The sequence below is a fragment of the Astyanax mexicanus genome, chromosome 5, assembly GCF_023375975.1.
Source record: "Astyanax mexicanus isolate ESR-SI-001 chromosome 5, AstMex3_surface, whole genome shotgun sequence".
NCBI classification, from domain to species: Eukaryota; Metazoa; Chordata; class Actinopteri; order Characiformes; family Acestrorhamphidae; genus Astyanax; species Astyanax mexicanus.
Window position 1 is genome coordinate 14,796,601 of NC_064412.1, and position 18,316 is coordinate 14,814,916.

At 36.8% G+C, this 18,316-nt stretch overlaps 1 protein-coding gene across 2 annotated transcripts; it reads right to left on the reverse strand.

Moving 5' to 3' along the window:
- Positions 1-67: 67 nt before the first annotated feature.
- On the reverse strand, positions 68-17,939 carry LOC103042507 (ras association domain-containing protein 1). Of its 2 annotated transcripts, XM_007253291.4 has the most exons (6): positions 16,181-17,939; positions 10,105-10,229; positions 2,537-2,641; positions 2,114-2,408; positions 1,771-1,886; positions 68-836 (listed from the first exon to the last, which is right to left on the reverse strand). In XM_007253291.4, the coding sequence occupies exons 1-6, from the start codon at positions 16,497-16,499 to the stop codon at positions 690-692; spliced, it is 1,107 nt and encodes a 368-aa protein (XP_007253353.1). In that variant the 5' UTR covers positions 16,500-17,939; the 3' UTR covers positions 68-689. The 2 variants fall into 2 exon arrangements, with proteins under 2 accessions (XP_007253353.1, XP_007253354.1); XM_007253292.4 differs by lacking the exons at positions 10,105-10,229; positions 16,181-17,939 and adding an exon at positions 6,873-7,360.
- Positions 17,940-18,316: the final 377 nt, after the last annotated feature.

Below are 18,316 nucleotides of genomic sequence, written 5' to 3' on the forward strand. Positions count from 1 at the left end.
AGTTCATTACTTCAGAAAACTTAATTACTTTACCTTATCCAATGCAATATTCAAGAACAGACACTGATTATGTAGAAAGGAAAACAAAGAATTTATTGTGCAAACCCTTTCCCCCACCCAGAGACTTTGGCATGAATGTGCATAGGAGGAAATGTGAGAAACATGATTGCTTTAGACAGAGAAAAGGACATTTATAGAAGACATACAAAAGAAAAGTATAAAGACTTACAGTACGGCAAGATGTCTATGTGAAAAGACGCTCATATAGAAATGATACAAAACCTGAACCATAAACTAAAAATTCTACTTTAGTTTAATATTTCAGAAACAAACCCTGAAAATAAGAATAACCAAAACTCTGAATGGAACCCAACAAAAACAGTAACAGAGCCCTGTGCACTCAACACACAAACAGAACAGTCTTTCTGAAGGACTCTCTCTCTCACTCTTTCAGTCACACATTCACAAGTCTATTTTCACTCTTCCATTTCCCAGTTCACTCGCTCTCAGCCACAGCTCATTCTCTCCTCATGTACGCACATCTGGCGGCAGCCTCGTGCTTACACACTCGTTCGCTCACTCACTCCCTGTCATCACACTGATGCCAGAATCTTTACAGATCTTTGGACGCAGCAGGGGCTGATGCCCCCTAGTTGCCACTCGTCAGTATTGCAGGATCAGGCGAGACTTCAGCCAGGGTTGGAGCCGACCAGGGACTGCTGGATGCGTTCGCGGGCGAGGGTGTAGCGCCGCACAATCTGCTTCACGTGCTCCTCTTCCTCTCGCTGCAGAATGCGCAGGAAATTTTGAAGCTCTGGCATAGAGAACGCATCCCACTGGAAGAGGAGAGAAAAAGACAAGCAGCAGTTAAGAACAATTTAATTAATAAATGTTAATAAAATGTGTGTGCTCAGGTCTTAAAAAAGTCTCATCTTCAATATAACCCCTAAACATACACAATCATTTCAGAATAGCAACAAGGCATCCTTAATCCTAGAATTACTGTCCATTTTATCAGCTCCACTGAGCATTACGAGCAGTTCGGAGTTCTATAATTACAGACTGCAGTCCATCTGTTTCTCTGCAGGCTTCGTTAGCCTCCTTTTACACTTTTCTTCAATGTGCAGGACCATCACAGAAAAGCTATTATTATTATGTTTTGCACTGACATGGTGGTGTGGCTCTTTTTAAGTTTTTTGGAGGGGGGGGGCTATTTTCTCCCCAGTGATTGATACTTCAAAAATTTAATTTAAAAATAAATTTGTTTTTGAACCCAGACAACATCAGTTAAAGCAGATATAGCTGCACAATCTTTAAGACTGCAGTCCTTAAGATTGCACCCTTAGCAATGTGTTCGTGTTGAGGCAAAATAATGTTTCATGACAATTAACACACAATTACAAAAACTCTAGTTTTACATTTAAAACAAGTCCTTAACAAATCCTCAAATTGTGATGTGTTTCAATGCTGGTAGCTCAAATGGTTAAATAAGTACCTGAGTCTCCACACTCTACTCTGGACCTATCAAAGAGCAAAGTGCTCAGCTTGCTCAAAGACACCCTAATACGGTATTCCACTCAGAAATGTCAACGTGAAGATAAAAAATGCACTTTGATTTCTGAAACACTTTGACTTTGAAGGGAGAACGTGTAAGTAATTGAAATTAAAAAAGTTTTAGTGTAAGGTGATAACAGATTAGTAAGCAGAGGTGGTACTCTACATGTTTAACTGTGGTGTGCCAGTGCTTTTTCTAAGCAGTAAGGTACTCACATTGACCTCTCCAGTCTCGTTCTCTTTCAGGACCAGACTCAGAGCCTTCTCGTTGGGACCAGAACACAGGCGCAAGTACAGGGGACATTCGTCATCAGACAGCTTCCGCAGGTACACTGATTGACAGGCAGAGAGACGATTACTTAGTCATTTACATACTGTCTGGGATAAACACTGTGCAATAATCCCCCACAAAAGACACAGACATCTCAGTGCACTGGCTTAGGTACACAAGCTTACATTTAAGGATGAAGGCAAATCATAGTTCTACAAATTTCTAAAATCTCACTCAAACTAAATAAACAGTAAATAAACAGGATAATTATTCATATTCCTTGCCCACCTTGCTCATGACGTTCAGTGCGCTCAAACAGTGCAAACTTGGCAGGATTGTCGATGACTGTGAACTTTTTGAGAAGGGCTTGGATCACCTCCTTGGCACAGGTTTTAGAGCTGATGTGCAAATGCTTGGCTGTATCTTTGGGAAGATAAAAGGACGTCCGTCTCTTTACCGACGCCCCCTTCTTCCCATTGGCCGGACCCTGGGATGCAGCACCTTTACGGGGAGGTGGGACAGACACTGGCCGAACCAACTTCAAATGAACTTTGATGAAACCATTGTAGGTGCCATTTTTATTCTGTGTGCATGATAAACAAAACAACAAGTCAGTACAACAACTATGAGGAAGTAACACAGATGGGCAGGGTTTAAAAAAATGTTCAAGAACTGTTTAAAAGTGTTTCGTTCAGCCACTTCAGTCCTTACCATAGACATAAAGAGGTTGCTGTTGATCTGGGCATTATACTCCTTTATTTTCTGTTGAATCTCTGAAAGTGACAACTCCTGTTTCTTACATTCAGTCACTTCATCCTGTCAGAGAACAAGAGAGAAAAAAGAAGAGAACACACGTTAATAAATGCTCCCGTTAGGTAGGCCTCTCACAATAATTACATTATCAACTTGTCGTACAATATATGGACATGACCTCAATCATTTTAGCTGATCTCAATATTGCCCATTTTTTCTTTAATTTTATTTGTTCTTTAAAAGGGTGTAATTTAATTATTACACTATTGTAATGCAGGGCTTCAACACTTTTTAACCAATCATTTTCATGATTTTTCATGCCTTTAAGGCAAATTTTCGTGAACATACGATTCTTCATTATTAAAACATCAGTGCAGACATGGAACAATAAAAGCAAAACACAACTAACACTATAATTAAAATCGATTATAGTAGGCCGAAAATGTATCTTATAAAATGCTGACAGAATCTTAAATAATAAAGTCAGATCCTAAGAGCTCCATTCTGTAGGGCTAAATTACTGAATTAACTCTGAGCTGACATATTTGTGAGCTTAAAATAGATTTTCTTCATCAATCAACTAAAAACACAAAGATTTGTAGACCTAATTTCCATGATTTTCCAAAACTTTCTGGGTATTTTTATTTGTCCAAAACGTACCCAGGCATGGAAATAGCTTTTTTTTTATTCTATTACTTTTCCAGGGTTTTCATGACTGTACAAACCCTGATGATGACAATAATATTGTTCATCACACGAAAAGTGGCTATTATGACAGGTCTACTGTTGCACCTTTTTCTAAAAGATTAACAATTTATGGAGGCATTACAATTTAATATAACTCCAGAAAGTGGAGGATTTATCATCTTCTTTATTATAACACTATATGGCAGTTAATCACTTTGTCATAAGGCACTGGAAGACTGGTTTCAGGTTTTCTAAGGATTTAGTAAGAACTTCATCACCCTAGCTGTTTTTCAGGAAAAACAAGAAACCCGTATAGAGATGGCGCAAGAAGTCATAACATGAGTCACACATTCCACACACACACCTTTGTCACAAATCTGTGCCTGACTGACGTTTAAAGATCACATTGTTGTTGCACAAGGTCACAATCATTTCTGATTTAAACTCAAAATCTATTGGTTAACCTAATTAATAATTCTTAATAACATGCAAGTGTAAAAAGGTATTGAGCTTTTTAATAGATTTTAGAGCTAAATAAAAACATCACAAACGTGCCTTACTCTTTCGTTTGAAGGCTTTGGAAATGCATGTATTACTTTGGTTGTAGAAGTCCACTGCCTCAGGGATTTCCTTTTTTCTTTTACTACTCACTTCATTTACAATACCCTGTTCAGTTCCACATGGCTTCAGGGTAATTCTGATAAAATACCAGGATACACACTCACGTGATAGTCAAATGAACAGTGGTGGGGGTGCTTATTCTGAAGCAGCTGAGAGGACCATATGGAGAAAACAACTGACTCTTCCTCTTTCTCTCTCTATCTGTTGCTACCAGACAAACATGCTTGTGTGCTGAGAGCTTCTGCTTCTTTATTTTCCATTCCTTTTTTAGACAAAGTTAAATAAGATTTTTCTTGTTTCCTATAACTGTTCTTCTGTATCTATTCTAATTCTCCTATACCATGAACTAGTAATCTAAATACAGTTTGTGAATCAACTCTTGTGCCTTCCTTAAATTTTAGAATCAAACCCCCACCCCTCAAACACTGATCTGTACAGTAGTTTTAACATTAGACCACTTTCCATAAAACAAGTTTTCAAATAAGGTATACAACTGTTATGTTGTGTATACAGTCAATAAGGCCCAGTATCCTGTTCTCTTATTTCATGAAGCAAGTTAGGAAGTTGCATCAGATTCCCTAAACTTCCTGGAGAATTCAACAGGGCTGGCTCATGATGTCACAGCTAGCCAATCACAGCCATTAGCACAACCCATTTCTCAGGAGAATGGGAGCCTTGTGCATTGCTGCAGCTGCCCGTCATGCATGTCTTGGCTTTAGGGCTTGCATTCTGAAAGCCGGTTAGTGTAAAAATAGCCCATTCCCCCTCCTGTCTCTCCCCACAGAAAGAAAGCCTCTTTGTGCATCTTTTTCACATGTGTGAGTCAGACGGTGTCATTTTTCAACACTGTCGTCATCCTTCCTGTTTATGTATCATCACATTAATCAGGCCTTATCATAACTTGTTGCTCCTTTTTTTGAAAAAGGACCTATAAATGTGAACTAATTATCTGAAAAAATTAAACAGAATTTGTTACATTTAATGTTTCAGTGTTTAACAAAGCTTTCAACAAAGAAACAAGACCCCTATTGATCCTAAATGTTGGTATGCGACCTAAAGACCCTTTTCCACTGAACTTACTGACACAGCAAAATGCACAGCATTCATCCTGAGCAACTGTTTTGAACTCACAGTGCTCCCTACTTATTAATAATCTATGCATTAGTTCCCATCACTAGATCAATACCGATACATCTTAATTGCTTCCTTAATGGGTGGTAATAAAAAAGTGGGGAAAAAAATCAATAACCAATCAGGTAAATGACTAATGAGAGGGATGTGATCACATGACCTGCACAAAAACCTGTTTTTAATCCACACAAATGAATTACTAAAATATATATATAAAAGAGTTGTACACTTAAGTGTCTACTGCATCATTAACATGGGTCTATACTATAGGCAGGAAATAAGTAAGTAAGAAATGATCCAGCCTTAAGGCCAATTTTAATTCTTGTGGTTTCTGAATGAGTTGTTTCTTAGTGTGTGTCTGTGTATAAATACTTGTGTAATACATGACAACAACCAGATGTACAAGTTGTGGCAATGAATCACCCAATTCTGTGGAAACACATTTCCTCCTCCCTACAGTGTCTGTAGACATTCCTGTTTTTTTTGGCTTTTTCATTTTTTCTGTAAACAACAGTAGTACAAACACTTTGTGGAACAGGAAAACAATACATTTTAAGAAATCAATAGTGTGATCAGTTAAAATAGTCTTAATAAATTGGGACTGGGAGACTTTGGCTTGCAACAGCAATGCACGTTATCAACAGTATGAATGAAACAAGCTAACCTAACAATTGTGCAGATTGGTTAACACAGCCAAGCCATAATCATCACTGGGAGTGGAGCCCCCCCCCCACCACCCCATTTCCTGACCATTTTATTGTTTTCCTGTTACAGTGAACACATCCAATTCAATTCAGGAAAGGCTGGTCAATTAACTGATTAGATCAGGTGTGTTGGGAGCTGAGAAAACACTGAAATGTTAATGACAGGGGGAGCACCAGGGTCATGGTTGGAAATTAACTACTGTTCTGAAAGGAGGAATGTGCAGTTATGGAATAGACAAACACATTCAAGAATAACAATTTAATTTGCTTGAGTATGAAATGAAAAACGATTCACATTGTTTTTATTAAAATAGTAGCTGGCTAGTCCAATGTGAGCAAAAGCAGAACTTTATGAGTGCGTTATGATGAGGATGTTCAACATTAAAGCATAAAGGTAAATGGGAAATCTGGGGAAAAAAATAAATAATTGCATATTACCGTGGCATATTTGCAGTTTCATTTAGTGAAACTGTAGAGTACCTCTAATTTATTCTAAAGTTTATGCTCTCTCTCTCTCTCTTTCGTAGTTATGGGCACACAAACACACAGTTGATGGCTTGTTTCCTCTTTCCAAGCTGTTGAATGTGGAATATGGAGCTACACTAGCGTCCATTTCCTCCATTAAAACTCTCAGTTCAACTCACTAACTTAGCACATTTCAATGTTCTAGTTTAAAAAGCATTAAACTTATTAGATATTATAATACAGGAAATAAAAGGATCTAGTATGCCAGGTGTAAACCGCACTACACCACAATTTCACAGTTAAAGTACCAGCATTTAGAAAACGTGTAATAATGATTTCGTCCATGATTAAACCACGTATAACTACTCCCAAGATAACTTTATGTTATAAACCAAAAGAAATGTAGTTAGGCTAACCTAGTTAACGCTAGGTTACAATGCCACAGAGCTAATGGAACATGTAAGTTAGTTAGCTAGAGGCTAATCCAGTGTACATAATTAGTTAGTTAACGCTAGTTAATCTAGTTAACTAACCTTTCTTCCATGCAGCAACATTCAAACAGACATATAACGTTAGTTAACCTAGCCTAATATAAGTTACCTAGCAAGATAAAAACAACAGGCTGAAAGGAAGCATTACAGCTCCAGACTGACCCAGCAGGGTCGCTTAAACGGCTACAGCCTCACCTTCTTCTCCTCCACCCTCTTCTCTTTTTTGGGTTTGCGAAAAAAGGAAGTGCGGGCGGTGAAGTACTGCTCCAGCTCCGAGTCGGAGTCCTCCTGGCTGCAGTAGCCGCTGCTGGTCGAGCTCCCCCATGTCTTCTCAAAAGACAGGGTTTGGTCCTGGCAGGCGACTTCACCCATCGAGATATCGTGTTTAAAAAGTTTAAGCTAAGAGTTAGTCAGCTATAATAAAGTAACTTAAGCGCTGCTGCTCGTTTAGCTGCTTTTAGAAGATCTCCGTTAGCGTAGAAGCGGCTGAATCGGCGGGTTTATCTCTCGGTAAATGGCGGTGTGTGGTATAATCAGTGTAAACTGCTGTATTGTGTGGATTAGGTGTGTAAATCTGGGCTCAGCGCGGCTCTCTCTAAACATGTGATCATATCTGTGTGATCTGAAGCCTCGCGGAGGAGACCCGCCCAGTCCACCGGAAGCGGCCCGCCCGGCTGCTTGCCCGGCCACTCAGATTGAAAATACACAACGCGCGGAAAGCCTCCATGATTGGCTACAGACAGGAAGTTCCAACTCGACGATAATGCCACGTGCATTTTTTCCCCCGCGCGGGAGTCCCTGGGGGGCTCTGGGTGTTAGGGGGGTTTCCGCTGTTAGATAGATACGGGGACGCTGGAAAATAAGCATGGGCTGGGTTACCACGCTTTAAAAGTAAATAAAGTAAAACTGGGCCAAAACAAGCTTTACTTTATGTTAAAAAAAGGAGAAAAAAAACTTTGTATGATTTAGGTGTTTTTATTTAGGTCTTTGTATCATATTATTTTTGTCGCACACTTTATGCGTCATGTTGAGTCTATAAATAAAGCCATATGAATAGCTAATAAGCATTTTATATAATAAACAATGCCAGTTAAAAGATGGACACACCTTCTAATTCATAATTTTTTACACATTGTAAATTAATACTGAAGACATCCAGACTACAAAAGAACACATAAGGAATCGTGTAATAAACGTCACCATCGTCTACCAAAATTGAGGTACTAGCAATGCTGCCTCACTGCTGCGTTCCCAAATGCACTTCCTCAAAAAGAAATGAATCTTATAAAGGTCAAACCTTCTACAGTTTCTCAGAGGATCCCGTACTTCACCGTGATTGAATTCACAAAATCAGTAGAGATCGCCATTTCAATTTAAGATGTATGTTACAGTGCTAGCTTGCTAAGGCTAGCCATATGAATATTACCCAGCCAGGCAAACTAACCAAATAAACATTATCAGAGAGAGAGAGAGCAAAAGTAAAACAGCCCGTGGAATCTTGCAGACAGCAAAATACCAGTTATATATTAATATATCAGATTAAACTGTGCCTTATCAGCAGTTTAGCTCAAATTAAAGATATATATTTTATAGCTGGGTCGAATCTCACCTCAGCTGTTCAATCAAACCACACTAAGGGTACAAACGAACCAGAGTCTGTTTTAAATGGATCAAATAGTGCTGGTGTGAAAATGCCCTAATTTTGATGAGTCTTTATTTTTTTATCATATAATTTATTTTGTCGCACTTCATGTTTCATATTGAGTGTATAAATAAAGCAATATAAATAGTTAATAAACATTTTATAAAATATACAGTACAAGTTTGGACAAGTCTTCTCACTCAGTGTTTTTAATTTTATTATTTTTACCCTACATTAAAAATTTATATTAAAGACATCCAGACTATGAAGGAACTCACAAGGAATCATGTAGTAAATTTAAACAGAGTGTAAAACAAACCAAAATACTCTGTAAAGCATTTCAAGGCTCTTATCTAAGGTACAGTTAACGTGTGGTTACTGGTAACTTGATGAAATTATCCTGTGCAACAGAGGTAACTCTTGGTCTCCTTTCCTGGGCTGGTCCTGATGGGAGCCAGTTTCATAAAAAAAACTTTTTTGATGATCCTTGCAAATGCGTCAAAGTTCTTGAAATGTTTCGGTTGACTGACCTTCATTTCCTTAAGTAGTTTTTTTTCTTTACTTAGTTGAGAAGTTCTTTACATATATTATATTAGAATATTACTCAAATAGGGCTATTCACTGTACACCAACTCTACATTTTCACACCTTTACTGATGCTCTCAAACACACTTAGAGGGCAAAAGCTTTAGGTAGTTAACTCTTAACAAGGTCAGAGGTGTTAACTGAAAGCCATTCCAAGTGCCTTATAAAGCTGAGTGATGTGCTATTTTGAAGAATCAAAAATATAAAACATAATCTGGTTGGTTTAACATTTTTTGTTTACTAAATAAACCCATATGTTTTTCTTCAGTTTGGATGACTCTATTATTTTATATTGTTTGCATTGGGTCTGGCATTTTGTTTTGTTTTTTTGTCAGTGAGCTTACTTTTTTCTAGAGGAGACCTCCCTCAACCTTCCTCACACGACGGGGCACATGTAGAAAATTTGTAATTAAACTATTATACTTTGTCACTGCTAAACTGTCAAATATAAGCAAACATTATTTTATAATTCTGTAAGAAGTTAGTTATATAATTATTAGAGGAATATATTACAATAAAAATATAAAAATCCTGTATATAATACAGCTCTTACTAATGATTTGTTTGTTTCGTGTCTAGTGTAGAAAAATATGTGAACCAAAGTGAACTTCTTCAGGAAGCTAATTAAACGATTCTTCAAGGCTAAGTCTGAAATTACAGCTACACATCTACTATTTATAAAACATATAAAAAACGTATCAGAAAGCATTGCCCTAAATTAGCCTTTTAAAATTAGCCCTTTAAAATACAGTACATGTTATGCTTTTTAAATTAATCTATTTTAGACTATAAACCCTTGCAGACAGATAGTTTAGCCTAGTGTTTTAGTAAAGAGTGTTTTGGAAAGCTGGGATCTTTATTATATTTATTTATTATACTTTATATATCTATATATCAGCTGACTATTGTGTATTTTTTATACATTATAAATTTCAATTAATAGAACACAGCATACTGCACAGTGCAGAATTCAGCACCCTCTTTGAGTCAGTAATAACTGCTCAGGTCACACTGTGCTCATAGTACCACTCAGTCAATGCCTGACTGAGGCTCAGCATATGAAAAACTGATGATGTGTGAATTAATGGATTCTTTTCCAATATGTAGGCCTACTTTGCTGAAGGCAGTCAAGATGAATATATGAACATAATTAACAGCCAAATTTGTACACGCATAATAAAACAAGTTCAGTTGTCTTACCACATTGGTGTCTGTTTCAATGTTGCCCTGGATGTCACCAGTCTGATCAGTAGGCGAAGCTCGATCTTGGTTGCAGTCCAGTTTAATGAGAGCTCTACAGCGGTAATGGCAGGTAAACCTACAGTCTGACCAAGAAGAGAAGAGAAGGTGAGTAAACTAAGAAATACAGAGGAAGATGGATGATCACAAGCCATCAAACCAAGCTGAATTGCTTGAATTTTTGCACCAGGTGTGGCATAAAGTTATCCAAAATCTGTGTTTAAGACTGCCAGAGGAGCACATGCCAGGATGCATGAAAATTGTGATTAAAAAACAGGGTTGTTCCACCAAATATTGATTTTTGAACTCTTAAAACTTCATGAATATGAACTTGTTTTCTTTGCATTATTTTAAGTCTAAAAGCTCTGTGTCTTTTTTGTTATTTCAGCCATTTCTAATTTTCTGCAAATAAATGCCCTCAATGACAATATTTTTATTTAGAATTTGGGAGGAACGTCCGTAGTTTATAGAATAAAACAGCATGTTCATTTCACTCAAACATATACCCATTAAGAGCAGTATCAAACAGCCAACTGAACAATACAATATTAAATGTTTGTTTTGGTCTAATTAAGGGTGCATGGCAGAGGAGTTACATATATAACTTCGGAAAGTTAAATACTATTTGAACTGCTGCATTCTGGATCAGCTGCAAGGAACTGATGGCACGTATAAAAACACCAGCCAAGAAGGAGTTAGAGAAGTCAAGTCTTACAGTATCTCACATTTTTGTAAATAATTTATTATATCTTTTCATGGTACAACACTGAAGACATGACACTTTGGAACACTGACTACTTTACATTATATCAAAGTGTCATGTCGTGTGAAAGGAATTAATAAAATATTTATTAAAATGTGAAGGGTGTACTCACTTTTGTGGGATACTGTAAATTGACAAGACAATGAAGACAATGGGTTCTGGATTCTCTGGATTATTCTATTAATTCAATTTATTTCTAATTTAACCAATTTTATCTCTAGTTTGGAAGGCCAATTACCCAACCCCCAATTATTTAAACTCCCTGTGTCACTAGAAATGCCTCCAACACTAGAAAGGGGAAGGTCAGCACATGCCTCCTCCGACATATGTGAACCTGTTTTTGAACTGCTGCTGATGCAGCATGTGCTTACCAACATCACAGTGGGAGTCATGCGTTTTTTTTTATCCTCTAGATGAGATATGGTAAACCTCTTTACTTCATGCCTTCACACACGTGACATTTGATTTTACCTTTAAGTTCATTACAGACAAAATATTAATTACCTAAAAGAAACAACAAGGGTATGTTTGATGCTTACATGTGTGCCCATGTTTGTTGAGAAGATCTAAAAACAAAAGTGGCTTACAATACAAATGTGAGATAAAGATAAAATAAAAGAGCTGTTTAAATGTCATGTAATTATTAAATTCTGCACATTTTAGAGCCTAAGAAGCTGCACTACCTGAAGGAGAACTGCTGTTTCTCTGTGAAGAGTTAACTGGTGGAATCACTGCTCTCTATATTGCTTCTTTGATTAAAGGCTGCTTTGCCAGAAAATCAATGCTAAAATGGTTAATGGTTACTGCCTCATAGAGGTAAGAGCCTTGGCAAGGCAAGAGAAGACCCTGGGCATTTTTTCTTAAACTAATAAAGGCAACTGTGGTCTATTTTAGTGATATCAGGCACAGTGCACTGTAGAGCACATTTCAATGAAATATGTACATGCCAAACACTTAGCTAAATTAAATTAGCTAAACGGAACGCTTACTGCTTCAAAATGAAATATTGTAATGATAGCAGAGCATTTTCTCCCCAGCTGATCTAGAGGTGACTATATGAAATACATGGTATGTTTAATGGTGTGTTTTCCGGTACATCTCAGTTCAAATAAGGTAACATGGACACAAAACATAAAACACTATTTCTAATCTACATAATGCACATTGTCACGTGCATTGTACATTTCTAACATTGTTTAAATCAGAAGATATGTAGCATTACATTAGGCATAAGGAATCAGACTGATCTAGGAATATTTTAATTTAATATTTTAAATAGTTTCTTGATGTTGTTATACATCTACAAATAAAGAAAATGGACCTTTTTTAATTACATAAGAACAAAAATAATAATAATTACAATTAGGAAACTCTCATATAGTTGAAAAATATAAATCAGCCTTTTTTTTTTTTTACAATATTGTCCAGCCCTACAAATGAACTGCCTAGACATCTACACACACTGGTAAAACTATAGACACCCTGATAGTAAGGGCACTTTTGCATTAGTTATCGCAACTGTGTATATTTGATCAACAGGTACATAAACTATATTGGATATCATTTTTAAACCTAGTAGTTCAGCCTGATTGTGACAGTAACACCAGTCAGATTTCTAAACATTTTATACAGTTAAATAGAAAGGTGCACATTACAGTGTATCGGTGTGGTGCTGCAGGAAAAACACTTTAAGTGGCAGCACTCGAAGTACCAGATTTCCAATGTGTGATATGACTGTGAAAAAATGTGTCAATGAAAAGACTCGATGTCAATGAGTGTGAATTTATTTTTGAATACAAATTACAATACATTTTTGCACAATAAAAGGAAATATTATTTTTCTTAACATGTCTATTTAGGATGGCAAAACCATTTGACTGCAAAATAAACTGATCTGAGTTTATTGTTAATTAATGACCAACACAGATTTGATCTAATCTAATCCAGTCTGCTAGTAGTCTGTGCATAATCTAACATTCTAGATTCCTATGTTTGTTCTTAATGGTATTATACTATAATGAATATATAAACATATAAACAATAAAAACAAGATGACCAAGTACTGCTCTATATGGGTCTTAAAACAACAACAATACACTATATTGGTAATCCTGACCCATAACACTGCCTTTTTTAGAATGATCTTTTTTACCCTTCACTGCCATCCATAGGCATTAGCAGGCATTACATGCTGATGTAGGCTAAATGAGCAATTTAAATTTTCCAGTGCAGAACAAAAACAGAGTGAGGCTTAACGTTTGTGGAATGATAATTCCTCTCTCTTTTCCACTAGGGGATTAATTCCTACAGACTACAGACAATTCACTAGCTTGCAACTTTACACTCTGACAGAAGCATTGTATATAGGCTGATTACAAAATCTAAAATAGAGCAGATATATAGATACTTAACAACATTACAACATTTATTGTAAAAGTATACATGTAAAAGCACACATGCACTCTCAGTCAGTGGCCCATTAGTTCACTTTTGTCCTGCCTTTAAACTATACAAATCAAGGTCAAGAATAACCCAACATCCTTTAAAATTTGCTTAATGCAGAAGTCCCCAGAAAGAGTTACTAGCTAAAGAGGATGTACTATAAAAAAATCTCCTGCTTGCAATAGTCTCTCTTATTTATGCTTTACACAGCAAACAACAAACAACTTTATTGACTTTATTAAAATGTATTAGTTATTATTAAAACTATCTACTCCAGACATCTTTCAGACATTACACCTCACAAAGGAGAAGTGAAATTGTCTTGTTCAGGTCAACACTTGACCCAAAAAGGCACTTACATAAAATGTCACCTGTTTCACATTTCCTCCAGTGAAGCAGACGGTACAGAAACAGACTAAATAGAAACCACATGTGAGGACCCAATCATTCAAGCACAGGAATTCCATGAGTCAAATGAAATAAATGTATGTTTTCAAGAGTTATATAAGAGTGTGAGAAGATGAGGATGGAAAAATATTACAAAGAGGGACAAAAAATGAGAGGTAAGCAGAAATAAAGTGAGAGGGGGTGAAACAGCATAAGGCTGTGGGTGGGGAAAGAAAAAAAACAGTGGTTACTTCTGAGCAGGAAACATGTCGATTTCATACGTACTTGTCTGTGGTTCAAAACAATTCATTCCACACCCACACCTATACTCAGACTTACATACAGTGCAGAAGTTCCCTACCCACGTCCTCAAACAAACGGCAGAACTGAGAAACCATCCCCAACAGGAGATAACTCAAATTAGACATTTAAAAATATATACTTATCACGGTCGTACCCTTTAACATATACGTAAACAGAATGCAATCTATCAAACAAAAAGTAAATGACTATATAAACAAGACAATAAAGAAGGTTTCTAAAGACCATATTGTGGACAGTCTGGTTTTATAAGCCTTTTGATTTGCTGCAGTACACAAATAGCAGTACAAGCTATCTGTTCGCAACTTTTTTTTTAGTTTTTCTTTGGCATAATTGAATAATGAGAGTTCGGTTCATGGAACTGTCATACTGTGAAACACCAAAACTGTTTTGCAACAGTCTTGACTCACTTTACATTTAGACCCCCAGAATTTACATACATCCAGGCTGCTGGCAAAGGGCCAAGCCAAAGACAGTGAAACGGTAGTTTTGTTGTTAATACTAAATAACAGCACATTTTCACCATCATGTGTCCTGGTCGTTGCACAGAGATGAGAACAGCTGAAATAAGATCGGTATCATTTTAAAAGTTGATGTGTAACTGTGTAAATTAAATTAACAGGACTAGCAACTCTATCGTTCTCATTAATGTACACTCTGTCTGTTTCTTTGCTCACTTTTGCTTTCTGCTATCTTTGACCTTACACACACAGTTTCATTACTGAGGGAAGCTAAAGTTTGTATTTCTTTGTGAACAGACTAGAATGCACCTACACAAATTTAAAGAACAGCTATATAAAGACACCGTCATTCTTCAGCCTTTAAGCTCTGTCATTTATTTTCCTTAACATCTGTAATTTTATAGTCAGTGAGTTGCTCTTCATATAGCTAAGCTTTTGTGTTCTAATCTGCTAATGTGAGACTTATTTTTATGGTCTGCGACCAGGAAAATAAACCTCTGATAGGTCAGTCTGATTTTAACACATCCAACAAAGCAGAGTATCAAACAGTGTTGAAGTCTTTCATTTTAGGGCGCCATAAATAGGTATTTGTTCCTGTCCATAAAACAAATCGGACTTAAAAGGGCGTTAACACAGGCAGATGCCAGCATTTATTTTTAGCTGTCTTTTATCCAAACTCCCTCAAATGACCAATCAACCTGGACCTACAGACTCATCAGAAGGGAAAGCACAAGTTTATTTTTTATAAAATAAATGAAATATACAGATCTATTATCAAAATAACAGGGTTGTAAAATGACATTCACATTTTTGTGCCAACCTATTTATGTGTCAAATAACTATCCTACTGTTATCAGCATGTTCTAATGTTTTGTGTTTGGTGCCAAAAAATAGTTTAGAGCAAACTCCAGAAGATTATGTTATGTATGGTAGAGTGAGAGGATTAACTAGTTGTAGTTGTAACAACTCATTAACTGTTCTGCGTGTTTCTTACAGACTCCTTTTACTGATCATTTCTTTTTTGTTGAATAACTACAACTTATACTCAATAAAATAATACAACAAAGAAAGATGCCACGCTTTTCATCCAGTGATGAATTTGGTTAACAAATAAGGAAGTTCAGATAATACTACTACAATACAATCACTCATCAGATATAAATCTTACTGAGAGGTTGTGGGAATGTGTTGGGAAATGTGTAGAGAAGAAAAACCCAACCACTAACAGGGGTGTGTGACAAGCCATTCATTTTGTAAGAGAAAAGAAAAGAAGAGAAACTGAGAGACAATCCTATCTTGAAAAATATATTTATACAAGTTTTTTCTCTCTTCTGTAAAAGTTGCTGTTTTAGAGACTGCTGGATAGCGACTATATACCGAGAACATTCATGGATTATGTGGATCATATACCTTACTTTTCATTACTTTTAAGCTTGTCGATGCATGGATGTAAATCTACATCACAGACTGCACTATACAAAACTTCCTTAAACATTTAGCTTGTTATTAAGTTGTTAATCCTAAACTGTGTTCATGTATTAACTATGTAACTACTTGATAGATTTGGTAACTACAATATTATGTTTGAGGGCTTCAGACTGAGGGGTTAAAGAATAAACTATTTCATTCAATTCACAGGAAGCACAATGAAGGTGATACTCACTTGTACAGCGAAGGCTTTGTCTGTACAACCCCCAGATGAAGTCTCCACACAGGTCACACCACGTGGGTTGAGTATGGCTGCAGGGCTGAAAGTTATGGCCTTCTCCTGTATCATCCACAAGTCTTGGGTCATCCATAGAGTCCCCCAGTAGTCTGATGATCCTGACCCGGTTTATCAGCTCAGGAACTTTCCCTGGGCTTATCCTCAATGCATTGACCCTCTCCAAACGAGTAGTCCGAGATGGTGCAGAAGCAGTAAGTTCAATGCGGCCCTCCAGCATGGTGAGCTCTTTAAGCTCAATCATCTCACCAAAAGACATGCTTTCCAGTGATCAACGGCTGTCTTGTCCAGTATGTCCACTCAACTGTAGCTGACTCTTGCCTTGACTCATTTGAAATAAGCCATTTTTTTCAGACATTGGGCATCATGATGTGTAGTTAAGAGGTAATGACTTTTGGTTTGATGACTTCAAAAAATGCGGGGTTTTATTGGCTTTCATTGTTCTTTTCCACTGCAGTCAGTGCAGTTTAAACTTAGTCTGTCAGGTTATGTATGATGACCTTGAATGATGTCTGACATTTAGATTAAAGGTCTTTTTAACTTTAAGAAATCATCACAGTATATAGTTTGTTAAGGCTTTGAAATGTAGAATCAACACCAGCCTGACAAGTGGTTTTAGGGTTAGGTAGCTCTTTGAATCATTTCTGTGGTGAAAAACATGAGCAAATGAGATCTGCTGATGTTTCAGGAAAGGCCTGTGGTTTAGGTCAAATAATAATAATACTTAAGAGCCATACGATTAAGAGACAGGCTAAAGATTGTTTGGCAAATTTTAGATTAAGAAGAAGAAGGATGAAGTACAAATACAATACAAGTGTCAGAATTAAGGGTATTGTACAGGTAACGGCTAAATATGCTGTCTTTCAAAGAACACATACAATGAAAAAATGTCAAATAAACTTTCCAACAAGGGTCTTTGAGGACCAGTTGAGTGGTTGAAAAGAGATTTAAAGGTAAGCTACAATACATTCACTTTCCCACTGGAAAGATAAGTTATCCTACATAACCTACCTAGTTAACTATAGTTTAAAAACTAGTTTTAAAAGAATATATAGAATGTATCACATATATCTCCTAAATAAAGGTAGATTTCTAAACAGACTTTGGTTGACACCCTAGTTATAAAAATACAGTATAGTACATTTTGTACTTCTACTTTTAAAAAACGTTAGGTTTAAAACTATGTCTGAGATAAAATGTTAACCTAGCACTTTTAAAGCAAAACTTTGGTGGTCTCCTACCGCATGGCTGAGAGGACTGGTGAAGTTTTAAAAAGACAATTCCGCTGAGAGAAAAGGCTGCTGCTTGTCTTCAGCTCAGACACCGAGCTGAGAGCTCACCCGCGGGTATGAAGAGCAGACAGCACCACGGTAAGCTCCAGGAATCGCCTTCACATGAACGAGGGTTTGAGCAGCTTCAAATCCAGCGCTTCGTCTCCATTTTTCTGCTTATAGCGAAACGCAGAGAAAGATAACGTCCACGGCTCACGAAATGTTGGCGTCATTTCTTCGGATATGTCTCAAAGCAGCGACGAAATAACCCCTTTCCTTCCTGCTGGTAAAAGAGAAGAGTGGTAAGTTTCTTCTTCTCTCTTATTTTGGGTTTTGAGTGGATCCAGCCAGCGAGCTAAAGACTCTGTAACTACATCTGCAGAATCACACTGTATCACTCCAGCCCACAGCCTGCTCTCCAGCCATGCCCTCTGTGGGTGTGAGTGTGTGTATGCTGTGCCTGTGTGTGTGCGCGTGTGGGATTAGCATGTTTGAATAAAAAAATCAAACTTTCTTTAAATTTAAAAGGAAAGTAAATTTTCCATGATTTGGTCTTTTTATAAACACTTACAAAATCCCCAAATATATTTTTTCCATTGTTTTGGAAATAGCTGTCTCATTAGTTTGAGATGCCAAGTCATTATTTTGAGATACTCATATCTTATTGTTCTGAGGTACTACGTCATTATTCTGGGATACTATCTGAGATTCAGAGATACTGTCTACTACTACTATTGTTTTAAGATTACATCATATTTTTTGAGATACCCTCACCTTGTTTTAAGATTCATTATTTTGAGATGCC

Bases quoted from the DNA above. Each gene is read 5' to 3' on its own strand.
- LOC103042507 (XM_007253291.4), bottom strand. From the start codon at position 16,499: ATGTCTTTTGGTGAGATGATTGAGCTTAAAGAGCTCACCATGCTGGAG. The intron at 2,409-2,536 runs GTAAGGACTGAA...TCATGCACACAG, and splicing joins GCAACCTCTTTATGTCTATG to AATAAAAATGGCACCTACAA. The intron at 837-1,770 runs GTGAGTACCTTA...CTCCTCTTCCAG, and splicing joins ACGAGACTGGAGAGGTCAAT to TGGGATGCGTTCTCTATGCC.